This window comes from Xyrauchen texanus, chromosome 33 (assembly GCF_025860055.1).
Source record: "Xyrauchen texanus isolate HMW12.3.18 chromosome 33, RBS_HiC_50CHRs, whole genome shotgun sequence".
NCBI lineage: Eukaryota > Metazoa > Chordata > Actinopteri > Cypriniformes > Catostomidae > Xyrauchen > Xyrauchen texanus.
The window spans coordinates 12,477,022-12,497,894 of NC_068308.1; the positions used below are offsets into that span (position 1 = coordinate 12,477,022).

The window sequence follows — 20,873 nt, forward strand, 5'->3', positions numbered from 1 at the left end:
AATCCACAACAATTTCTCTTGCAAAACAAACAAAAAGCTATAATCAACTGCAAGCTCTGCTTTTATGTAAATGGCACACCACAAGTTACTTATCTTAGAGCTTCTTTGTTCTTTTTGGGTCATGAACTTAGTTTTGATGGCTGGTTCAAAGACGACCAATAGTTTACTGTCTGTGGCATTCACTTTTATTCCCTCTTGGTTTTCGCTGTTAGAAGATGCACAAATCCTGGTATTAATACCATGACCACCAGCGGAACAATTGTGTATTTAAGAAAGAACAGTGAATAGTAGAGAAGAGGAGGAACAGTGGGCAGAGGAAAACTGCTGACGTAGTAAAGGGCCAAAGACGAGAGGGCCAGACAGAGAGTCCTGGGGATCCAGTGAAGAGCCCATCCACCTGGCTTGCAATACTGTGCAAGTCCAAGGCCCAGTAAAGCCCCGGCATCACGGTTCAGAGAGGAAAAGGGAGCGGTGTCCATACGGATCCACCTTGAGTGAGAACACCACTTCTTAGCCAGTGAGATGGACCTACGGTTCAGAGTATACAGAAATACATAGTGTATGATTACAATGTAAACATCAGTTATGAAGAAAAAAAAAAAAAGCCTTCTACAGATTAGCCTTTGACCGACTAATACAAATACACAACACGCATTAATTTCAGCTTCTGACCTTTAGAGGCCTAATATGTAATAATTAAGCAATAAGTAGGCCCAGGTTTTTATACATTTTCTGCTTTGAGGGGAAAATTCTGTGAATTCTCTGGAATGGATTTATATATAATTGAATGTGTTAAACTGAACATAGTACTACACTCCTATTGGTAGCCAATAACATCTATTAAATTAATTCAAATGGAATCTCCACTGGCTAATAAACCTAAACTAAATAATATTGTACTTCAATATCATAGTATTTAATATTCAAACTTGATAGCCGGTTTCATGTGAATAAGCCATTTACTGCTTTTAAAAGAAACGTAAAAAAGACAATTTAGATGCGCTACACTGGGTTGGCACATCCTCCGTGCAGGGAGTGAGCGGCGCATTTTCATTTCAGCACCCATATTAACAGATTACACTGTTCTCACTGAAAGCATGAGTCATGAGGTGACACGTCCCCCTTGTTTTTTTTTAATAATTGTATTAATATTAGACTTCATTTTATTGGTTTGTATTTTTCTCAATTCAGATGAATTAAATTCATGAAATAAAAAAAAAAAAAAATTATTGAAAGTAACGCACCAAAATAGGACAGAAAATATATTAAACCATTATTACCAATTATACAAATAATGTAACGTTCTAGAAAACTCTAATGATATGCAAAACAGCAGTCAAGTAATAAACCTAGCAACTCCATTATAGCATCTTGCAAATTTAAAGTTTAAATATGCTACACCGTCATTTTAATGAAAAACAGGCAAAACACAGTATGGCAGAGGGCCTCTATTCTGCTTATGTAAACGCATTTCCAATTTAATTCATTATTGCAGTCCGTGATCTTGGTTCATGTACCAGTAGTCAAGAGTCGTCGCATTCGTGTGATAGGAGTGAGAAGCGATCGCCTGCGTTACGCAACTGCTTTCGGGTCCTTGGATAACATAACGTGCGAGTAAGGGCAGCCGGTGGACTTTCTGGGAGTCGGTGCCCTACGCAGACTGCATAGTATGTGTATAGGGAGCGTCGGTTTTGAAGTATTTCCACACCGCTGACATCGGCCTTTGCTTGGTAGCGCCGTGAAAATGGCCAGAGCGATCGAGAGTGAAACCAGAGCAATGTGTGAAAATGTGAAAATGGCCAGAGCGATCGAGAGTGAAACCAGAGCAATGAGGGGCGGGGAGGCATATATTTTCGGCCTTTTTTCCTCTTTCGGCAAAAACAAAAAAATTTTGCCGGCCGAAATTTCGAGATTTAAGAGATTACTTTGCATTTTATTGTCATTTGGTTCATTTAATATTTAGTCATTTCAGATGGAAAACATATATACATATAAATGATGCGATCCAAAGTGCATTTGAACAGTAGTGAAACACTTTCTCATGATGTGTTACATTCATACAAGCAGACAGAGAAGTACGTTTGAAGTAAGTTTGGAGCAGAGGAAATAGAAATAAATCTTGTGTAAATTGTCAGCTTTACACTGAGATAAAATGCAATTTCTAGCCATTTTACATGCAAGTAATCAGGCAATCATATTTTTTATCAAGAAAATTCATGCTGTACCATAATGTTTTTTTCCCCTAGTAAGACCTTTGATATTAGGGCAAAAATCATATTCTTGATAATTGTTGCATTATTTTCCTGTAAAAATATCATCGCATAAGACATTTAGGTTTCTCAGAATGCATTTTCATCATGTGTATTTTGTCTTACTGTGCTGGCAGAGATTTTATAGTCAAAACAAGTGGGAAAAAAAAAACCTCTACCAGTGCTGAAGTAATCCAAAGTATTTAGAATACGTTACGGACCTTGAGTAATCTAACGAAATTAATTCCAAATTACACTTTACAGCATGTAATCTGTAGTGGAATACATTTAAAAAAAAGTAACCCTCCCAACCCTGCTCTCATCTTCCTCTGACAACAAAGGGCGATGTCACATGCTTATTGTTATGCATTGATGATTCCAATGTTATCGGAAAAGCATGCAGCTTTTGTTTCTCATGATCTTTCAGTTTCAGTTTAAAGTGCTTAGAAGCAATGGCAGCTTGTAAAGAAGTGCAAAAAAGTACATAAATTGAGAAATGTCAAGAGATAAAGATTGTACATGCGTTTTGTGCAGTGTAGGCGGTGCTCGCGTCGCGGTTTCAGGGGTGGCTGTTGCCATATTACAATGAACAAGAACTCTTATCGCGGCAAGTCACATACACACATATATTTGCATTTACCAAAACCAATTAAACCTTGTGTAGACAGCAACATTATGCCAGACAATCCGCCAGAGGTCCGAAAAAAAGGAAAGGCTTGGGTAAAAGATGCGACCAGCCCATTACTGCTCATATGTGGCTGTTGTTTGGGTGCTGGATGTTAAGTAGGCTACTTCAATAGAGACAACACGTGATCAATTATCTGCGGAGTGAAACTGATTCAATTCACCAAAAACGTATCAATTTTGTTATTTGAAATAAAACTCAAACTACATTTTCTAACAGGAATGAGGATTATCATGCGAATGCAGAAAATGGTTTATTTTTATTTGCAAACTATTAGTATATTCTGGTAGAGTTGATTGGGTGGACAGTGCTGCTCGTTAGAGTTACATCATTAGATTTGTGCATAACTTTAAAATTTTTTAGAGAGGTCAATTACAAATGTTTATAAAGCTATATTTGTCCTAATTAACTACATTATTATATTTTGTTTTGCAATAGTTGTGCAGAACGATTGTGTATTTCTTTTACACAATCAATTCATCAGATGTGCATTTGTAATTTTGAGTTTACACAAATTGCTCTGTGGGCCGAGATCAAAGCTTCCAGGATTAATGAACATTAGGGCTGAAACGATTAGTCAACATAATCGACAAAAAAAAAAATTGTCGTCTCAGTCATTTGATCTCAATTAACGTAACATGAGATCACATTAAACTGTAATAACACACAAGAGCAGCACTGCAGTTCGCACACGACTGAGAAGGGGAAGAATGACACTGATCACAGTCCAGATGCACCCTAAACTTTCCAAAGAGCTTCAGGTGATGTAGATCCCAAAAGTATTTGGGAATTATGATTTTTTTATTTTTTTAAATAAGTAAATTCAGAAGCACTCTCGTTGTGAAATAAGCAGAGACGGAGCTCTTTAATAAAGCTATAACGCATTATAACTGCATTTAAAGTTTTCAAATAATACAGAAGCAGGTCATGTAATTAACTACAAACTCCAAAATTGGCATTTCTCTGTGTGGTCAGCGCCTCTTTTAGAGAGTTGCACGAATGTCCCGATCTAAGGGGGAATACTGAAACTGCACACGGCTGATGCACACTGGTCGCGGGGATCCCTCAAGCGTGCACACTTAATGCAGCTAGATTATAACGTGATGGCTCGTGACTTATTTAGTCATAATATAAGTTACTGTGCATTTATTCTCGTGAAAAAAAAAAAAAACACTTTTATACCTTAAATATAAGTGTATTTTGTAAGTTATCTTAAAGCAAGTCTAACTTATATGTTGCTTCTCAAGTCAATTTATTTAGTTTAGATCATTTTAAATGGAAAACAAGACACTTGATAACAGGTCTTTTTGCAGTTAATTTCTTTACTGAATTAAACTTAATTTAATTCCCCCCTTTAGTTTAGTGAATATCATTTAGCAATATTTTAAAAGATGCTTTTGTCCTCTATTGTTAGCAAGCACTTCAATACAACATTTTAAGTCCGACCACAAGCGGAATAATCGGTTAAGAGCCAATGATTAATCTTTGCAATAATGGTCATTGTCGTATAAGCATTCTAATAATCGTTAGATTAATCGATTATCAAAATAATCGTTAGTTGCAGCCCTAAAGAACACAGGAGGCTGTATAGTCCTGCCAATGACATTAATTGAATATAATTCACTTTATTGCGGAGCGCAAAACAAGGAGACATGTGGAACTTGTGCTTTAGGGACATTCACCAATCGAGAGGTCTTTACTTGCTCTTTACTCCTAGAGGTGACAACGGTCACAAATGTGGTGCTGCACAACGTGTGGTGCAAGCAAGAGTCCCCTTAGGTGTCAGAAAGGAAGACGAGATGTTGAGAAAAGTAATTGACATTTTTCTACTCTGATTTTATTTGATCTATTCATCCATTTATATAACTATTAGAGCTGTCGAAGTTAACATGTTAATAATGCGTTATTAACAATTACATATTAATAAGTCCCCTTTCTGCTGGTCAGAGAGAATTGTGAGGAGGTTAATACACTCAGTGACCTATATAAGAGTGGGTGATAAATATATGGAGAGCTAGGTCCTGACCGGCGTGATGATTGGCAGGTGGTTAATCCTCAGAGGATGGAGGTCATCTGGTGCACCCTCATTTCACGAGTGGTGTGTAGAGTTGGGTAAGGTGGCGGCGTTTGAGGAGATGGTGTATAGAAGGCTGGATAACATGGATATTTACATTAGGAAGTGGGGCAGCTATCTGGCCTTTTTGGAGGGCTGTCGAGGAGGGGCAGCGGAGAGGGACTAGTGGTTTCTTTATTTTGGGGTATAATATATCTATATATGCTACAACTTAAACTTTCATGATCATCTTAATTAACGCTGCTCATTTTATATAGAGAAGCCAGTTTCCCAAAACAGCACCAATTTTAGTTCTAGTTTATAACGAGCAATCTGTTTCATTAGGAGCGCTGTCTGGTCCAATGCTGAAACCTTGGCCAATATGTCCAGGGGTTGGTCTTCTCAACATGACAATGTGGCAGGGCGGAGGGCGGGGCCGGGTCGTGATCCTACACACCCGGTCCCGTATTAGGCTAATGAAGCCACCGTGAGGGATAAAGGTCGACTGCAGAGGATCGTGCGGGAGAGAGAGAGATAGTTTACGGACATGTCCGTCATCTGTGCGTGTTTGTGTTGCCTTTTAGGGTTTCATTAAACCATTATTTATATCGTCAAGCCGGTTCTCGCCTCCTCCTTTCCAACCCTTTACAGACTGTAATACCAACAAGCATGGAAATGATGTCCAGATGGCAAAAGTTAATGACGATCACAGCATTTAATTAAATAAATAATGATGACTTGGTAAGATGGGGTTTCAGATTGATGCTCAGCTTCACAGAGATTAATGATATAAATGTGAACACATGCAATGTGAATCATAATAAGGGTCTCTAATGTTACCAAAAGTTTGTTTCTTTTGCTGGAAACTGAATGCACACGGTATTGTCAGTTTTCTATTTCATAAAATGCATCACACATTTATATTTCAGTTTTTGAATAGGTGGATGTAAAACCTGGTGTAGTACTTTGTCAATTTGTGCAAATTGTCCCTTCGTTTACCTGTGCATTTGTCTTCTGGATTTTGGGAAATAATTATGTAACATTCTTAATTTAAAAAAAAAAAAGAACACCACATTAATGACTAAATATTAAGCTTTATGTTTGGATAAATTAACAGGCCTACCAACTCCATTGATAAAAGTTTCATTAATTTGTTTAGGCTAGTAAATTCATTATAACTTTATATATAACTTTATAAATGTATTTTCTATTTAACCCGTGTTAAGCGTCAACTTTACATGTGTGAATGGCAATTGTTAAGTTACTTTTTTTTTTGTGCTTCAGTTCTTGAACACCGTTTTCCCTTGGCACACCCAAAGCCTATACATCAATAACATTTATTAAACTTTGCTTATTCTCCATTTATAGACAGGGCTTTGTGTCTATAGACCCTTTCCTGACTAGTACGGTTTGGGTCACAGGCATTCCTTAGTCCGGTTGCTTAAAGAGATAGAGATGTAGTTGCAATAAAAGTTGAGCAGCGGTGGATAATTATTCTGTTGCACGGCACTGAGAAACTGATGATGGCGTGGGTTGACCATTCAGTGGAAAAGTACGTTTCATGCCCACCCACATGTGCAAATCAAATATGTATCCATTTTCTACCCATGAACAATTTTGAAAAACAAACTATCAAAACCTACATGGCTGTTCACTCTACCGAATAGCTTTGGTCTTCAGCAGTAAACACCCGATCGCATAAAGGGTGAGAACAAATAGAACCAGGTTGAAGGTGTGTGTCAGTACTCTGCTGCCTTTCCTGCAGTTCCCGGATGTGGATGGTTTAATTTCCAACTGAATTTAAACCACTGATTTTGAGGAGGCTGAATTTTACCTGTCGAAAAATCTTGATGGCATTATCAAATAAACTGAATATTTTGTAAAATCAACTTTGGAAGGTGAATATATATTTTTATATAATAATGAAAACAATATCATATTTAATAAATTAGTTGTGAAATATTTCCAAATGAAATATTCAATGCTTAAAAATACAACCATGTTCAATTTCAGCTGCATCTAAAAGAAAGCACTGATAATACTACGCATTTATTTTTTTCAATTAGAGTAATTCAACATGCTTTTATGCTTCAAAGACTTCAGTCATGAATTTACCTCCATACTAAAGGAGTGTGTTCAATAGCATATTACCCATTTTTGCAGTTGTATCAAAATTGGTATCAAATTGTGAAATTTTACTGGTTTTTATACTGGTAATTTTGACAACCCTGTATGGAGGTGAAGATCGATTCACTACAAAAGATTAGTTCATGAATTTGACTGGGTTTAGCAAGCGTTACATTGCATCAAATAAATTTCATAAAGCGGTGAGCCGCTGCAGAATGCATAAATGGGAAACAATGAACTTCAATCTATTGTAATTCATGTTTACTCCTTTCGTATAGGTTGCATAAATAACATTGTTGAGATAATAAACTCACCAAGATAGATCAATCCCAATGTTTTGCAGGGCAGCGTGCACCAGAAGAGCTCCAAAGAGCAGAGTCATGCTGTAGCGTAGGAAGAACGACAGAGGGCGAAATTCAGGCACAGTTCGGTTCAGATAAACCCCCAGGATCACCCCTGTGGAAAAGCACATGAAGTCTCCAGATCTGTCCTGCCACTGTGTGATTTTATAATGTCTAAATGTCTACAGCCTCACAATTACTACATTGCAATTCAGATGTAAAAGCCTACCTAAATAGGCATTTTGTTTATGTGATAAATGTATTACCTGTCAGAAGTCCTGCAATGACTTGATGAGGGAAATGAGCCAAGATGAAGATCCGAGAAAGACCAACACATCCCAAAAAAAACGCATAGAACAGATACGGCACTGCAGCTAAGACCTTACTGTAAGAGAGAGGGACCGAAATGATTTGCTCATTACATATAATAATGGCATTCACTGATCTCAGACATGTTTTTGACCCCACAGTAAATGCAGTGATATTTTATTATTACCAAAGTGCGTGATATGTGACCCCTTGAAGACAGACCTGCCTGTGAGAGCATGAAAGTAGGATGCCAGAGAAGAGACGATCACCCACCAGACAGCACCCGTGACCATGGCATGACCTGAGGGACTGCCTGAAAGAGAGGATCACCTGGTCATTTTATCTTGACATCTGGAAATGGTTCAGGTAATCTCATCCAGAAAAAGGATAGCATTGCTTCTTTACCTGGGCCAGTTTCACAAGTGGACTGGAACTGTTGAACTTTTGGTGGGTTTTCTAAAAACAATCTAGATTCTCCTATCCACCAATAAGGCCTCTCCCCAAACAGGATCCTGTCATGTTAAAATGAAGATTACCAAGCAATATGGTGAGGGATTATTTGGAATTTATCAAAAGCAAGCAACTAATCAAGCACCTTAAAATTAGGGATGTCCCGATACTGACATTGGTATTGGAATTATTCACAATGTAGCGTGCAGCACATACAGACTACATATTTAAAGTAGGGCTGTCGATTTAACGCGTTAATTCAGTGCGATTAATTTTACCAAAAAAATAAAGCGTTAAATTAACGCAATTAATCGCACTTCCCCCGGACCATAAGGAAGAGTCCTGAGAAACGCAAGCTTGTAGTACCACCAGTTTACTCCAGAGGGCAGTAAGTGAAATTTCAGCTGTATGAGCAACGCGCAGTTTATACAGTGAAGAAATCACTTCAGTAGACAACACAGACACGAGTTACGTTCAAAACACTTGGAGCGCAAATGCGAACTAGGAGATCTCAATATGTGTTTAAAGATTGAGTACTGACACATTGAAATAAACATTTTATGTTTATAATGCAACGCACACGAGACACTACACAAGCATGTCTGACACAGGGTGTGGCTGGATTGAGATGGTGCAAAATTTGGAAATTAACCATAAATATTTAAAAATAAAAAAATTAATTCCCTTCAAACTTATAAGTACTACCTCACCAATTATTTTCTTGTAGAGAGATTTAATTGTGATGTCTATATATTCTGTACATTTTGTGGTCTGCAGGCAGAAACAATTCTTAATTTATTTTGGAGTTGTCCCTACTAGACTTGTTTTTGGTCTGATTTCTGCAAGATTGTTAGAGATCATATTATTCCCAACTTTGTTTTGAAGAGGTTTTATTCAGGGGGGGGTTTTTTAGCCATGACAAGTCTCTTTAGAAGGAATATTATCAGATTAATGTTCTGCTTTTGTTGGCAAAGTTTAGTATTCATGGTTATAAACCATTAGTTTTAATTTAGAGGTTCAGCAACACATAAGAACAATTTCCAATTTAAGTAACAAGAGAGCTGTAAAGTATATTGAAATGTAACCAATTTATTTTCCTTTTTGTTGTTGTTTGTTTTAATATGCCTCTTGGCTCTAGATGTAAAAGTTTAAGCATACATATATAACCCTGTACAATTATGTATTGATGTGTAGAACCATAATATATTGAATTATTGTTATCTGAGGGGCTCTCTCAGCAAATATTTGTATATGCGATTAATTAATCGGGACACCATGTCATTAATTCTATTAAAAATTGTAATCAATTGACAGCCCTAATTTAAATTAATAGCAGTTTTGTGGTTTAATTATCACATTGAAAAAAAAAAAAAACCTAGAAAGGCTTCGCTCCAAAATAAAAGCTCTATTTAAATGGAAAAAGGATGACAGAAATATATAACTACTGTATATAGTTAAAGTATGTAGTATTCACTTTTATAAAACAGATAGTTCCAGTTCTGGATGCTGATTGGACAACAGCGGTGTTTTATTCATGATAAAGCACAGCTCTGACCTCTTCACAGAACTTGTATTTGTTTCACTCCATTTTCTATTAACTTCACTCTTATTTTTAAGTTGCTTTTATTATTAACAGGTCTATTTTTCAAACCTTATTTATACATTTTTTTTTTTACATTTATTGTTTGTTTCAATTCTATTGTCTTTTGCAGCTTATTAGATTGTCCCTCATTTGTATGTGTATTGCTTGCTTTTGTAATATTAATGTATCATTACCTAGTTTAAATATATAATTCTTTTTTAATCCTTTACATATTTTCACACTTATGTCAAGGTTTGAGTGTATTTTTTTTTCCCATGAGGGTTGCAATTATGTTGGCAAATGTATAACATTGTAACGTTTTAATCCTGAATTATACCTGAATTAAAAAGAAATTCTACACCTTTGCTTTTTTTGCCACATAATTTACAAAAACATTTACATATGGGGGTTGGTAATGTTAAAGGGGTCATATAATGGTACATGCACTTTTTCAAGTTGATTGTACTGAAATGTGTGTTGGCTGTGCCTGTACACAACCATCCTATTATGATAAAAATCCATCCAGTGTTTTTGTTTTAATCTCCTTATATATTTTCGAGCCGTTCGACCGTGTGATGTCACACGGTCGGACGCCCCTCCAAGGATTGTTGATTGACAGCAGTGTTTCAACACAGACCCGCCCTCGCACGTGAGCGAGCTGTCAATCACAGTCCGTCATCATTGTTGATACACTGGAGCAGAATGGCGCCTAAGCGATTGTGGTGTTCTGTTCTTCGGTGTAATAACGAACACAGCAGTCATTTTGATGTTCCTAAATCTGAACCGCTGAAGACGCAGTGGCTGAGTTTTGTTTACGATGGGAATATTCCCCACGAGCAACGTCAATGCGTTCATGTTTGCGCGAATCATTTTTCACCAGACTGCTTTATAAACGAGGGTCAGTATAAAGCTGGTTTTGCTAAGAAGATGCTGCTGAAAAAAGATTCGGTACCAACTATTTATATTCCCTCTGCACCTCCAGAAGTAGTAAGTGTAACGTTTTATTAACCTTTATATTAATCTTTGCAAATCGCTTGCACGCTTCACAATGAATTTGGCTAATGTTTACACTCAGGGTACATTACGGCATGTTTTCCATAACGTTACGACGTTCTCAATATAATTCATAATCCCACGTTTATAATGAACAACGCGTTATGGTTATTGTGTTATTAAAATCTGTGTACGCAGGTGTTACAGTTAACATAGTAACACTAAGTTACACCTGGTTTACTTGTATGTTACTGATTAAGAAGTAAATGTCAAAAAAACAGTTATACGGAGAATAACTCCAGAACGGAGGGCCGGGGTGACCAAAGCTCATTATCATTTAAAGTCATATGCACTGAAACGGCGTGCTGAAAACGGAGCTGTTTTTGAGCAGGTAAAATTAGTGTTTTCTTAAAATACTAATGAGAATTTTTAATAAAAGTATATTCCAAAGTTTTCATTTAGACCCTAAAGATTCATATTAACTTGTACAAAAATGGCATTATATGACCCCTTTAAGGCTGTTATCTGGCATAACTGCGATTCAATTTCAGCTGCTTGCTGGGGATGTACAGGATAAGTTGTGGCTGAGTTCTGGTGTGACAGCAGCCAATTGTTTGGCTGTTTTCTGGGGATTTTGGCACAGTTGTGGTACAAAAACATCTGAAAGCTGGAGGGACCAGATAAGTCTGAATTTTGGCATCTTTCTGAGGAGGATATGGTTTACATTCGGGAAGTGGCTTTTGGGCCAATTTTGGACCATAATTCCAAGCAGTATGTTGGCCAAACTCGCAGATGAAACGCAGCCAGATAAGGAATATAATTATATTATATTATATTATATTATATTATATTATATATCAATGCATCTTATTTATCCTATATATAATTTTTCAGTTCTTTCCAGTTCACCATAATGCAAAGTAATTCTTACCATTTGAGAACCAAATTAATCCACTCTGATAGAGCTGCAACCCAGATAACAGCGATGCCAGTTCGTCGATGTACAGAAAACACAACTGGAAAGACCAGAAGAACTGCAGCTTTGGGGTCTCCCATATGAGTAGCAACAAGCCAGAAATCCTCATAGCTTCTTGTTCTCTGCTGAAGAGTCTCCGCCATCCAAACGCCTTCGCTGTATATGGTCTCCATTTCTGAAAGATGATTATGTATCAAATATATTGATAAAAGTCAAGCGTCCAAAAATCAAGTGTATAAAGATCTTCTACTCATCTATTAGCTCACAGCTAATGAGCTCAGGGTTTACGGTCATTCTTTTATAATTTCAACCTTGTTTACAAAGTAATCAACTTTAGCACTTGATAAACGACTGAATAAACCAGCTGACGGACAGTCTGATGAGCGGAGAATCAGAGCAGTTACCTCAAACTAAACCAACTGTCAAAGATGCTCCTGCGCCCTAGGTGACCGCTGATCCAAACAAAATCCTTGTTTCCATCCGCCTTGTACTGATATTACATCACACATTTATACGTTGCCAAATTACGGGTGCTACAATTGGACAAAACGCATAGTACGATAATGCGTACTTTATGTACAGCATTTTTGAAGGATGCACTTCACCGCCGGTTACCCTGGTAAAAAAAAAACGACTTTTTTGTATTTCAAATATATTTGCTTTTTCAATAGTACATTGCAAATATATTAACAAAGAATTGTACCATATTTAAATGTATAAAAAGTATATCATGCTTTTACCTATTTTCACAATAAAACTTTTAACACACTTTAAAATAATTGTAATGTAGTATATTTTCTAAAAAATATATATTTTAGAAAATATACTTAAAGTGAAAGTTCTGTGTATTTTTTTAATTTATTTATTCATGCTTGGAAATCACTTCGTTATTTGGACATTTCTTTAAGAAAGTGTTCAAATGTATGACTAATGTTTTGAAAGCCCATTAGTATTTGAAATTAGCCAAAAGTATAACAGAGCTTATTGCAAAAATAATATATTCATGGTATACTGCTAGTATGTTTGGAAGACACTCATAATACATTTGAGATGTACTTAAGGTACACTTTAATTTCACTAATCAAGCATGTAATTAGTCCCTACACAGGCATAAACTTAAAATATAATAAGTACACTTGAGGTTGTTCCACTTTAGCACACAAAAGTACACTAAGTACTTTAAATTGGGCTTTACTACAATTTTATCAGTTCTGCAGATGGAAATGCCTTGTTGATGAGAGAGGTCAATGGAGAATAACCTGATTGGTTTGAACTGACAAAGTCTACAGTAACTCAGATAACTGCTCTGTACAATTGTGATGAGAAGAATATTATCTGCGGTTAGGCACTGTTTTGGTGGCACGAAGAGGACCTACACAATATTAGGCTGGTGATTTTGATGTTGTGGCTGATCGGTGTATATTTATATATACATATATATATATATATATATATATATATATATATATATATATATATATATATGCAGGGTTGGGGAGTAACGGAATACAATACAATGTGCATACGTATTTAAAATACAAAATATAAGTAACTGTATTTAGAATACATTTACATTCAAAAAATTATTTTGATTACTGAAGAGATCACTTTGCATTTTATTAATTTAATATTTAGTCCTTTCAGATGTAAAACAATTATACATATAAATGATGCGATCCAAAGTGCATTTGAACAGCGGTGAAACACTTTCTTATGATGTGTTACATTCATACGAGCAGACAGAGAAGTAAGTTTGAAGTAAGTTTGGAGCAGAGGAAATAGAAATAAATGTTGTGTAAATTGTCAGCTTTACACTAAGATAAAATGCAATTTCTAGCCATTTTACATGCAAGTAATCAGGCACGATCATATTTTATATCAAGAAAATTCATGCTAGATCATAATGTTTTTTCTAGTAAGACCTTTGGTATTAGGGCAAAAATCATATTCTTGATAATATTCGTTGTATTGTTTTCCTGTAAAATATCAAAAAATCCTTAAAACAAGAAATAACATCGCATAAGACATTTAGGTTATTCAGAGAATGTATTTTTAACATGTGTATTTTGTCTTACTGTACTGGCAGAGTTTTTATAGTCAAAACAATAAAAAATCTACCAGTGCTAAAGAAGTAATCCAAAGTATTTAGAATACGTTACTGACCTTGAGTAATCTAACTAAATACGTTACAAATTACATTTTACAGCATGTATTCTGTAATCTGTAGTGGAATACATTTCAAAGGCAACTCTACCAACCCTGTATATATGTTATCCAGCATAAAACTTCAGAGAGATGGTGTAAGACATTGTGCCAGATCTCTTTCCTGTCACCTGACGCGCCTCTATGTCGTAACAGTCACGCCGTCGCGTTCGTTTACGTAAAGCTGGCGCTCCGGTTTCCCTGGCGGAGAAGATGGCGGCTCCTGGACCGGGGGAGTATTTCAGTGTCGGGAGCCATGTCTCTTGCCTCACCTGTTTAGGCCAACGTTTGCAGGGTGAGGTGGTGGCTTTCGATTACCCGTCCAAGATGTTGACTCTGAGTATCCTTTTAATCCGCGGGGATGTGTATTGAAAATGCCTTGCTCGTGGGAGTCGCGCGAGTGGAACCGGAATGTGTCAAAGTGGAACTCCGCACAATTGTGTTGATGTGTGGTCAATTGGCCTCATTCAGCGCCTATTCTTAATTTATTTACCTTTTTTTATTGTGTTACGACATGCTATGTGATGTTTATTTCTTGGGGTTTTCTAAGATTAGTTGACCTGATCTGGGTTCATTGATTAAAATGCCGCTCGCGTGTGTTTGTAAGTGTTGTTTGTGGTTAGCGTGTTGATTAGCATGTCCTCGCGACCCACAGTATTAGCTTACGCGCTAAGCAAACGTCTCTAAGGTATGTTAATGTCAGCGCTCATAGGACATATTACACTCCATTTAAACTATTATTTCACTCTATCATAAAGTATGCGTTTTGTATTTGTAATGACAACTTTAGACGAGATTTGGCCGCCAGTAATCATGGAGTCCAGGTTTTATCAGCATATACTGTATGTAATAATTAGCAATCAAGTTGAACTGTTCTCGTATCAGTGAAATAAGCATTAATGGTCTGATTCCCACAGTTAGTTTTGCCCTTGTTATAATACAGTAGATGATTCAAGGGAATACTGACATGCCACTCTCCATTCATCATATAGATAGTTTCATGCATCAGCGTTTCACTCGTAACCATGCAGTTACTGTACAGATAGGTTGCTTGCCTAATTGTCAATGGGTAAAATTAAGGTTGTTGCTCTTCTGCCTGCTTGTAGTTTCATAGAGGATTTGTTGACACACCCCATGACCTGGCATGAATGGAAGATTTAATATTGTAGTTTAATGTTATGGCTATACCATGGGTATTGCAGTGCTGCATATGAAATAACAGTTAAACAACAGTGGTGATTGTTTGGTTGGCTTTAGGTGGTATGTTGGTTTTTCAGGTGTCTATAAAGACTGATTCATAATTTTGACATCTTCAATGATGAATGGTGACTGATCTAAGTAGTCTGGTGGTCACATACAATTGACTAACGTGAAATTTCATACCACTTTAAATCGATTGTCCCTGTGCAATTTTAAATGTGACCTTTGCCTTTTCTGTATGACACAGATTGTTGTTACCCGTCATTATCCTGAGGCATGTATGTTTACCCCTGTCTTATGTATGATTTCCAGGCATGCTCAACCAGTCATTTATTTTTCTTTATTTCATTCCTATTTCATTTTGTTGTCTTTTAGATTGTTGGCTGTGTAAGCTTGTGACGGCCTCCTGAGTGGCAGACTAAAGTGGTAGTTGAACCCATTATTTTGGTTGTCTTTTGGTGTAAGTGCATTGTAGACCGTTACTAGGGGTGTGTCAGTAAGGGCTTGTTTGGTTGCAGGCTGCATATATTCTGAAAGCGGCAGATGTCTTAAAAAAAGAGTGGGAGAGGTTTAGCAAAGGAACTTTTGTATCCTTTTGCCTTGTTCTCTCTTTTAGATGTATCCTTAACCCTTCACCCAGAATGTCCTTCCTCCAGTGGTAAGTCCAACCTCAGTGATGTCGTCCTGGTGAATTTAGCCTACATTTCAGAGGTGGATGTTATTAATGATCGCACTGAGACACCACCTCCTCTAGCATCATTGAATGTTAGCAAGGTAAGATCACCTGCGCTATGTTTTACATTTAAATCAAATTATTAGTAGTTATTTAAATAACCCTTTCTTTATTTTTTTTAAACCAAGTTAATTTATTGGTCCATAATGGTTGACTAGTGTTGACATTGAAAATAAAAATGTTTCTTGCATTTGTCTTCAAAGAAACTATGCTAAAGATATAACTTTTAAAACTCAATGATAAAATTGTTATACATTTCTTTATATGATTTTTACCTGTATTTATTGGTAATTTATTGTCCTCTACTTTGTTTCTGTTCTCTTACATACATTTAAAATGAGCTTGTGACATTAAAGGAATAGTTCACCCAAAAATAATAATCCTCATCATTTACTCACCCTTATCCCATCTCTTACCTATGGCTCTCTTTCTAATGCGGAACATAAACAAAGATATTTCAAAGGATGTTTGATGTGTTTTTGTCCATACAATGTAAGTCATTGGGTTTCAAGCTCTAAAAAGGACGCAAAGGTAGCATAAATGTTATCCACTCGGTTGAGAAACAAAGCAAAAATTCAGTCCTTATTCGCCAAAAATCTTCTCTTGTGCCCAGCACTCTTAGGCATGTTTATGAGACAAGCTCGTCCTCGCAAAAACTGACGCATGCATGATAGAACAATGTTCTTGTGAGAATATGCAAATGCACATGAGTGCGTAACAAGCTTTCATAAACGTGCATAGAAAAGCTTCAGATTTTTGGTGAATAAGGACTGATTATTTTTTTGCCTTGTCTCCCAAATATATCATAAAGATGGAGACATGGATTTACCCACTTCATGGATTACTTTGTTACCTTTATGTCTTTTATGGAACTTAAGTTCTGATTTCCACTGTATGAACAAAAAACACATTACAAATCTTTCAAAATATCTTGATTGTGAAAAAGTCTCAAGTCTGAGACAGCATAAAGTTGAGTAAATGATGAGAATATTATAATTTTTGGGTGAACTGTCCCTTTAAATAATGCAATCTAGTGATGCCTGTCTGACAGTATATTATTTCTTTTAACATGTCTTATTTCCTTATATAGCTTGCCAGTCGGGCGAGATTGGAAAAGGAAGACAAGTTGTCCCAAGCCTATGCAATCAGTGCTGGGGTGTCAACTGAGGGCCAGCAACTATTCCAGACTATACACAAAACGTAAGACTCATACAATTTTACAACTAGCATGAACATTTGCCTGTGAAATTAGGCTAAACCAATTCAAAACCGCTGCCTGAAGTTTCCCAAAGACCACCTTGACACTCCACAACGTTAATGAGAAAATGTTTGCGGACTGATGAAATTAAAGTTTAATTGTTTGGGAAGAACACACAGCACTACATATGGTGTAAAAAGGGCAGCACATACCAACTTGAAAACATCATCCCAACAGTGGATGGAGCATCATGATTTTGTGCTGCTTTGGGGCGTGGACCACTTGTCGTCATCGAGGTAAAAATGAATTCCCAAATGTATCAAGATATCCTACAGGATAATGTCAAGGTGGCTGTGGTCCAACTGAAGCTCAGTAGAAGTTGGTCCACTACAGAATGACTTCGAAAAAAGACAATCCACCATTTGGAGTGCCCCAGTTAGAGCCCAGACCTTAACCTAGTAGAGATGCTGTGGAATGACCTCAAGAGAGCCGTTCACACCAGACATTATAAGTCTATTGCTGAGCTGAAGCAGTTCTGTGGGGAAGAATGATCCAAAATTCCTTCTGAACATTGTGCAGATCTAATCTGTAGCTGCCAGAAACGCTTTGTTTGAGATTATTGCTGCCAAAGGAGGATCAACCAGTTAATAAATGCAAGGGTTCACTTACTTTTTCCACAGCACTGTGAATGTTTAATGAGATGTGTTCAATAAAGACATGAAAGATTAGAATTGTTTGTGTTTTGTTAGCTTGAGCACATTGTATTTGTCTATACTTGTGACTTTGAAGATGAGATCACATTTTAGATGATGATCACACATTTTAGCAGAAAACCAGCTAATTCAAAAGGGTTCACATACATTTTCTTGCTACTGTAAATATTCTTAATTTCAATCAGTTTGTATTGTCATCCTTTAACTGAGGTGGCTGGTTTTATAAAGGTTTGCCTTTCTTGGTTTAATGTTGTTTTATCTCTTTGTTTTCCAGCATCAAAGACTGTAAATGGCAGGAGAAGAACATCATTGTGATGGATGATGTCATAATCTCACCACCATACCAGGTGGAGAACTGCAAAGGCAAAGAAGGAAGCGCTCTAAGTCATATACGCAAAATTGTGAGTATCTCTGAATATTTTGTTCGATTCAATGGTTGCCATATAGTAACATTCAAAGGTTTTACATGATACATATTAAAAGATAAGTCAAAGTTGGATTTGGGATAGTACTACTTGATATCTCAATTTTGAACCATAAAGGCATTCCATTGCCCTATGCCCAGATGACAACATATAAAGAATCCAAATGGCAATGGCATACCGTTAGCTTTGCTGGTGTTTGATTGTCAACAAAGATGTCTTCTGGCAACCAAATTGCGCACAATAAGTGATGCTATGCAATGCATTCATGAGTTCTGCAGGTGTATGATAAACAACAAAATATTTTGTTAATCTTTTCACTATATGTTACGTACTCTTAAATTCTCCAGACAACTAAAAGGAGGATGTAACAACAACAGTCTCTGCAAATGTTTGTTAAATAGATTTAATCAATGTAGGAACAGTGACTCGTTGATGCATTTTATTAGCTTGAAAATATGGTAGGTTGCCCTCTCAAAGGCCATTTTTGGACACATTTGATAGCAAAACAAAATCATGGGTGACAAATGGTATTTTTACAATGTTATTGGTGACCTAAAATTTTTAATTGCATAATGAAGAATCCACACCAGTAGGAATATGAAGTCCAAGACCAATGTCGTATCGTCCAGCAAAATGCAAACAAAAAATACTCGCTATGAAAAAAAGTATTTCTTTTTTTTTTTTTTTTTTAGGTTGAGAAACATTTTAGAGATGTGGAAAGCCAGAAGTCGATGCAACGTACACAAGCACAGCAAACACAGAAGGACTCGTCTTTATCCTCCTGAGTGGGGGGGTATAGCTCATCTGGGGAGGGCACCATGGGCATCAAGGGCCTAACAGCTGGTCGAAACCAGCGCTCTTCTCCCCCTCTGTGGCGTAGTCCGAGGGTGGATGCACCAAGGGCCAAGGGTCTGGAAGATCAACAAAAGAAACAAAACAACAAAAAAACATTTAAAAAAAGAAAAAATGTTTTAAGAAAAAAAAAAGTGAGAGTGCAAAGGCCATTTTAAATTAGAATTTATAAAGATAATTTAAAACACCAACCATCAAACAACCATAGTTTCTTTGACTATGTGTCTTATCCCTTCTCTGCACCTTCTTTCTTCTACTCCTATGTTTCATCTGAATTAGCTTTTCATGTTTTCTTCTCTTACATCCCTCCTTCGCCTTCAATTCCATTTTGTCAAAGATCAGAAAAGCTTGTTAGTTTTATTTTCTTTGATGCTTTGTTTTCTCTTGCCTGTTTATGTTCTTCAAGTGTCTGTCTTCTGTATTTTAAACAAATTGTGACTTCAGATTCCACACGTTAGAAGGACATTTTCTAAAATAAAACAGAAATTCTGACTGGAATACTGTACTTTCCATATAGCTCTTTTTGAAAGCTGAACTGGGAACATGTTATGGATGTAAAAGGGTTTTTTAAAAAATGCTGGAAACCTCTGTCAGCAGTTTGAATGCTTACATTCTGGTTATGTGGATTTTTCCACTTTCTAAAAAGATTGTCGAATAATATTTTATTCAGTGAAGACTGCCATGGACAGTTAATTCAATTTCTGATGAGGGGTTTCTATGATCAACTAATATAGGGTGCTTCTCATTCCTTTAATTGTGCATACTTGTTTCTTTGCACCGCCGTCCTTGAGCCTGTGACTCAGAAACCAAAGTCTCCAATCATGAAGGATGTATCAAGTCTCTAAATGCATTACAAGGGGCCAATGTCAGAGGATTGAGGAAGCCTGAGGATGCTTGAGTGAGGAAGTCAAGGTGAGGTCAACATACCTGAAGCACACATACATTCTCCTTACAATAGTTTTAATTAATGCTTGACATTTGTGGATTGAATAAACCATAATTTTTGCATACTTTAACAGTTCATGTTGAATTATTAGGTTTAATTATGAAAACCTAATTTCCTACAACATAATGCAGCTGCGCAGGAACGGCACTCTGAAGTGACGTGAAATCTGTCTTGCTTCGATTCCTCCGCCTCGTTTAATTTCCTTGGATCCTGTCCTCATTTCCTAAGAGGGAGGAGCTTGGAAGTAAGAAAAGGAAGAAAAGAAAGAAAATTATGCACAATTTCATAAATGAGAAGCATCCATAGTGTTTGGAATAGCAGACTACCATACTATTTATTATACTCTATATCATATAGAGGAGGGGTGTCAAACTCAGTTCCTGGAGGGCTGCAGCTAAACCTCTGCTGGACTGTGGCCCTCCAGGAACCAAGTTTGACACCCCTCCTCTATATGAATAGAGGATCACTAAAAACATAAATGCATCGTTTTGAGCACTCATAAAAAATTAGGAATGATAGTTGGATTATGTGTCCATTAACAATACTGGGACCTGTTTGCATCTCCAGACATACCTTACCATGGTTTACATCAAAGTTTGAACATGGTGTAAGATGCTCCTTGAGTTTCAAATTGTGATCTTGAAAGGACTGAGAGTCATTCAAAGTAACACTACACGTTCTACTTCTAAGTTGACATATTGTTCAATTAAATATTCAGAATGTACCAATGACTCTTGTTTCTTGAATGATGCAACATACTTGGTGGATAAATCAAGTACATGTCATGGACACTCCAACATTGAACAGATTGCATGTGAAACGCTCTGCATCCAGGTGCA

General features: G+C 36.6%; 2 protein-coding genes across 3 annotated transcripts; one reads left to right on the top strand and one right to left on the bottom strand.

Moving 5' to 3' along the window:
* Positions 1-185: 185 nt before the first annotated feature.
* On the bottom strand, positions 186-14,135 carry g6pc3 (glucose-6-phosphatase catalytic subunit 3). 2 transcript variants are annotated; one of them, XM_052103154.1, is made up of 7 exons: positions 14,024-14,135; positions 11,721-11,940; positions 8,170-8,276; positions 7,987-8,077; positions 7,722-7,840; positions 7,429-7,570; positions 186-528 (listed from the first exon to the last, which is right to left on the bottom strand). In XM_052103154.1, the coding sequence occupies exons 2-7, from the start codon at positions 11,936-11,938 to the stop codon at positions 186-188; spliced, it is 1,020 nt and encodes a 339-aa protein (XP_051959114.1). In that variant the 5' UTR covers positions 11,939-11,940; positions 14,024-14,135. The 2 variants fall into 2 exon arrangements, with proteins under 2 accessions (XP_051959114.1, XP_051959113.1); XM_052103153.1 differs by lacking the exon at positions 14,024-14,135 and adding an exon at positions 12,170-12,250.
* Positions 14,136-14,141: 6 nt separating this feature from the next.
* Positions 14,142-20,719, top strand: lsm12b (LSM12 homolog b). The gene is made up of 5 exons (XM_052103161.1): positions 14,142-14,307; positions 15,808-15,941; positions 16,991-17,100; positions 18,086-18,212; positions 18,929-20,719. Exons 1-5 carry the CDS (start codon positions 14,181-14,183, stop codon positions 19,019-19,021), a joined length of 591 nt encoding a protein of 196 aa, XP_051959121.1. The 5' UTR covers positions 14,142-14,180; the 3' UTR covers positions 19,022-20,719.
* Positions 20,720-20,873: the final 154 nt, after the last annotated feature.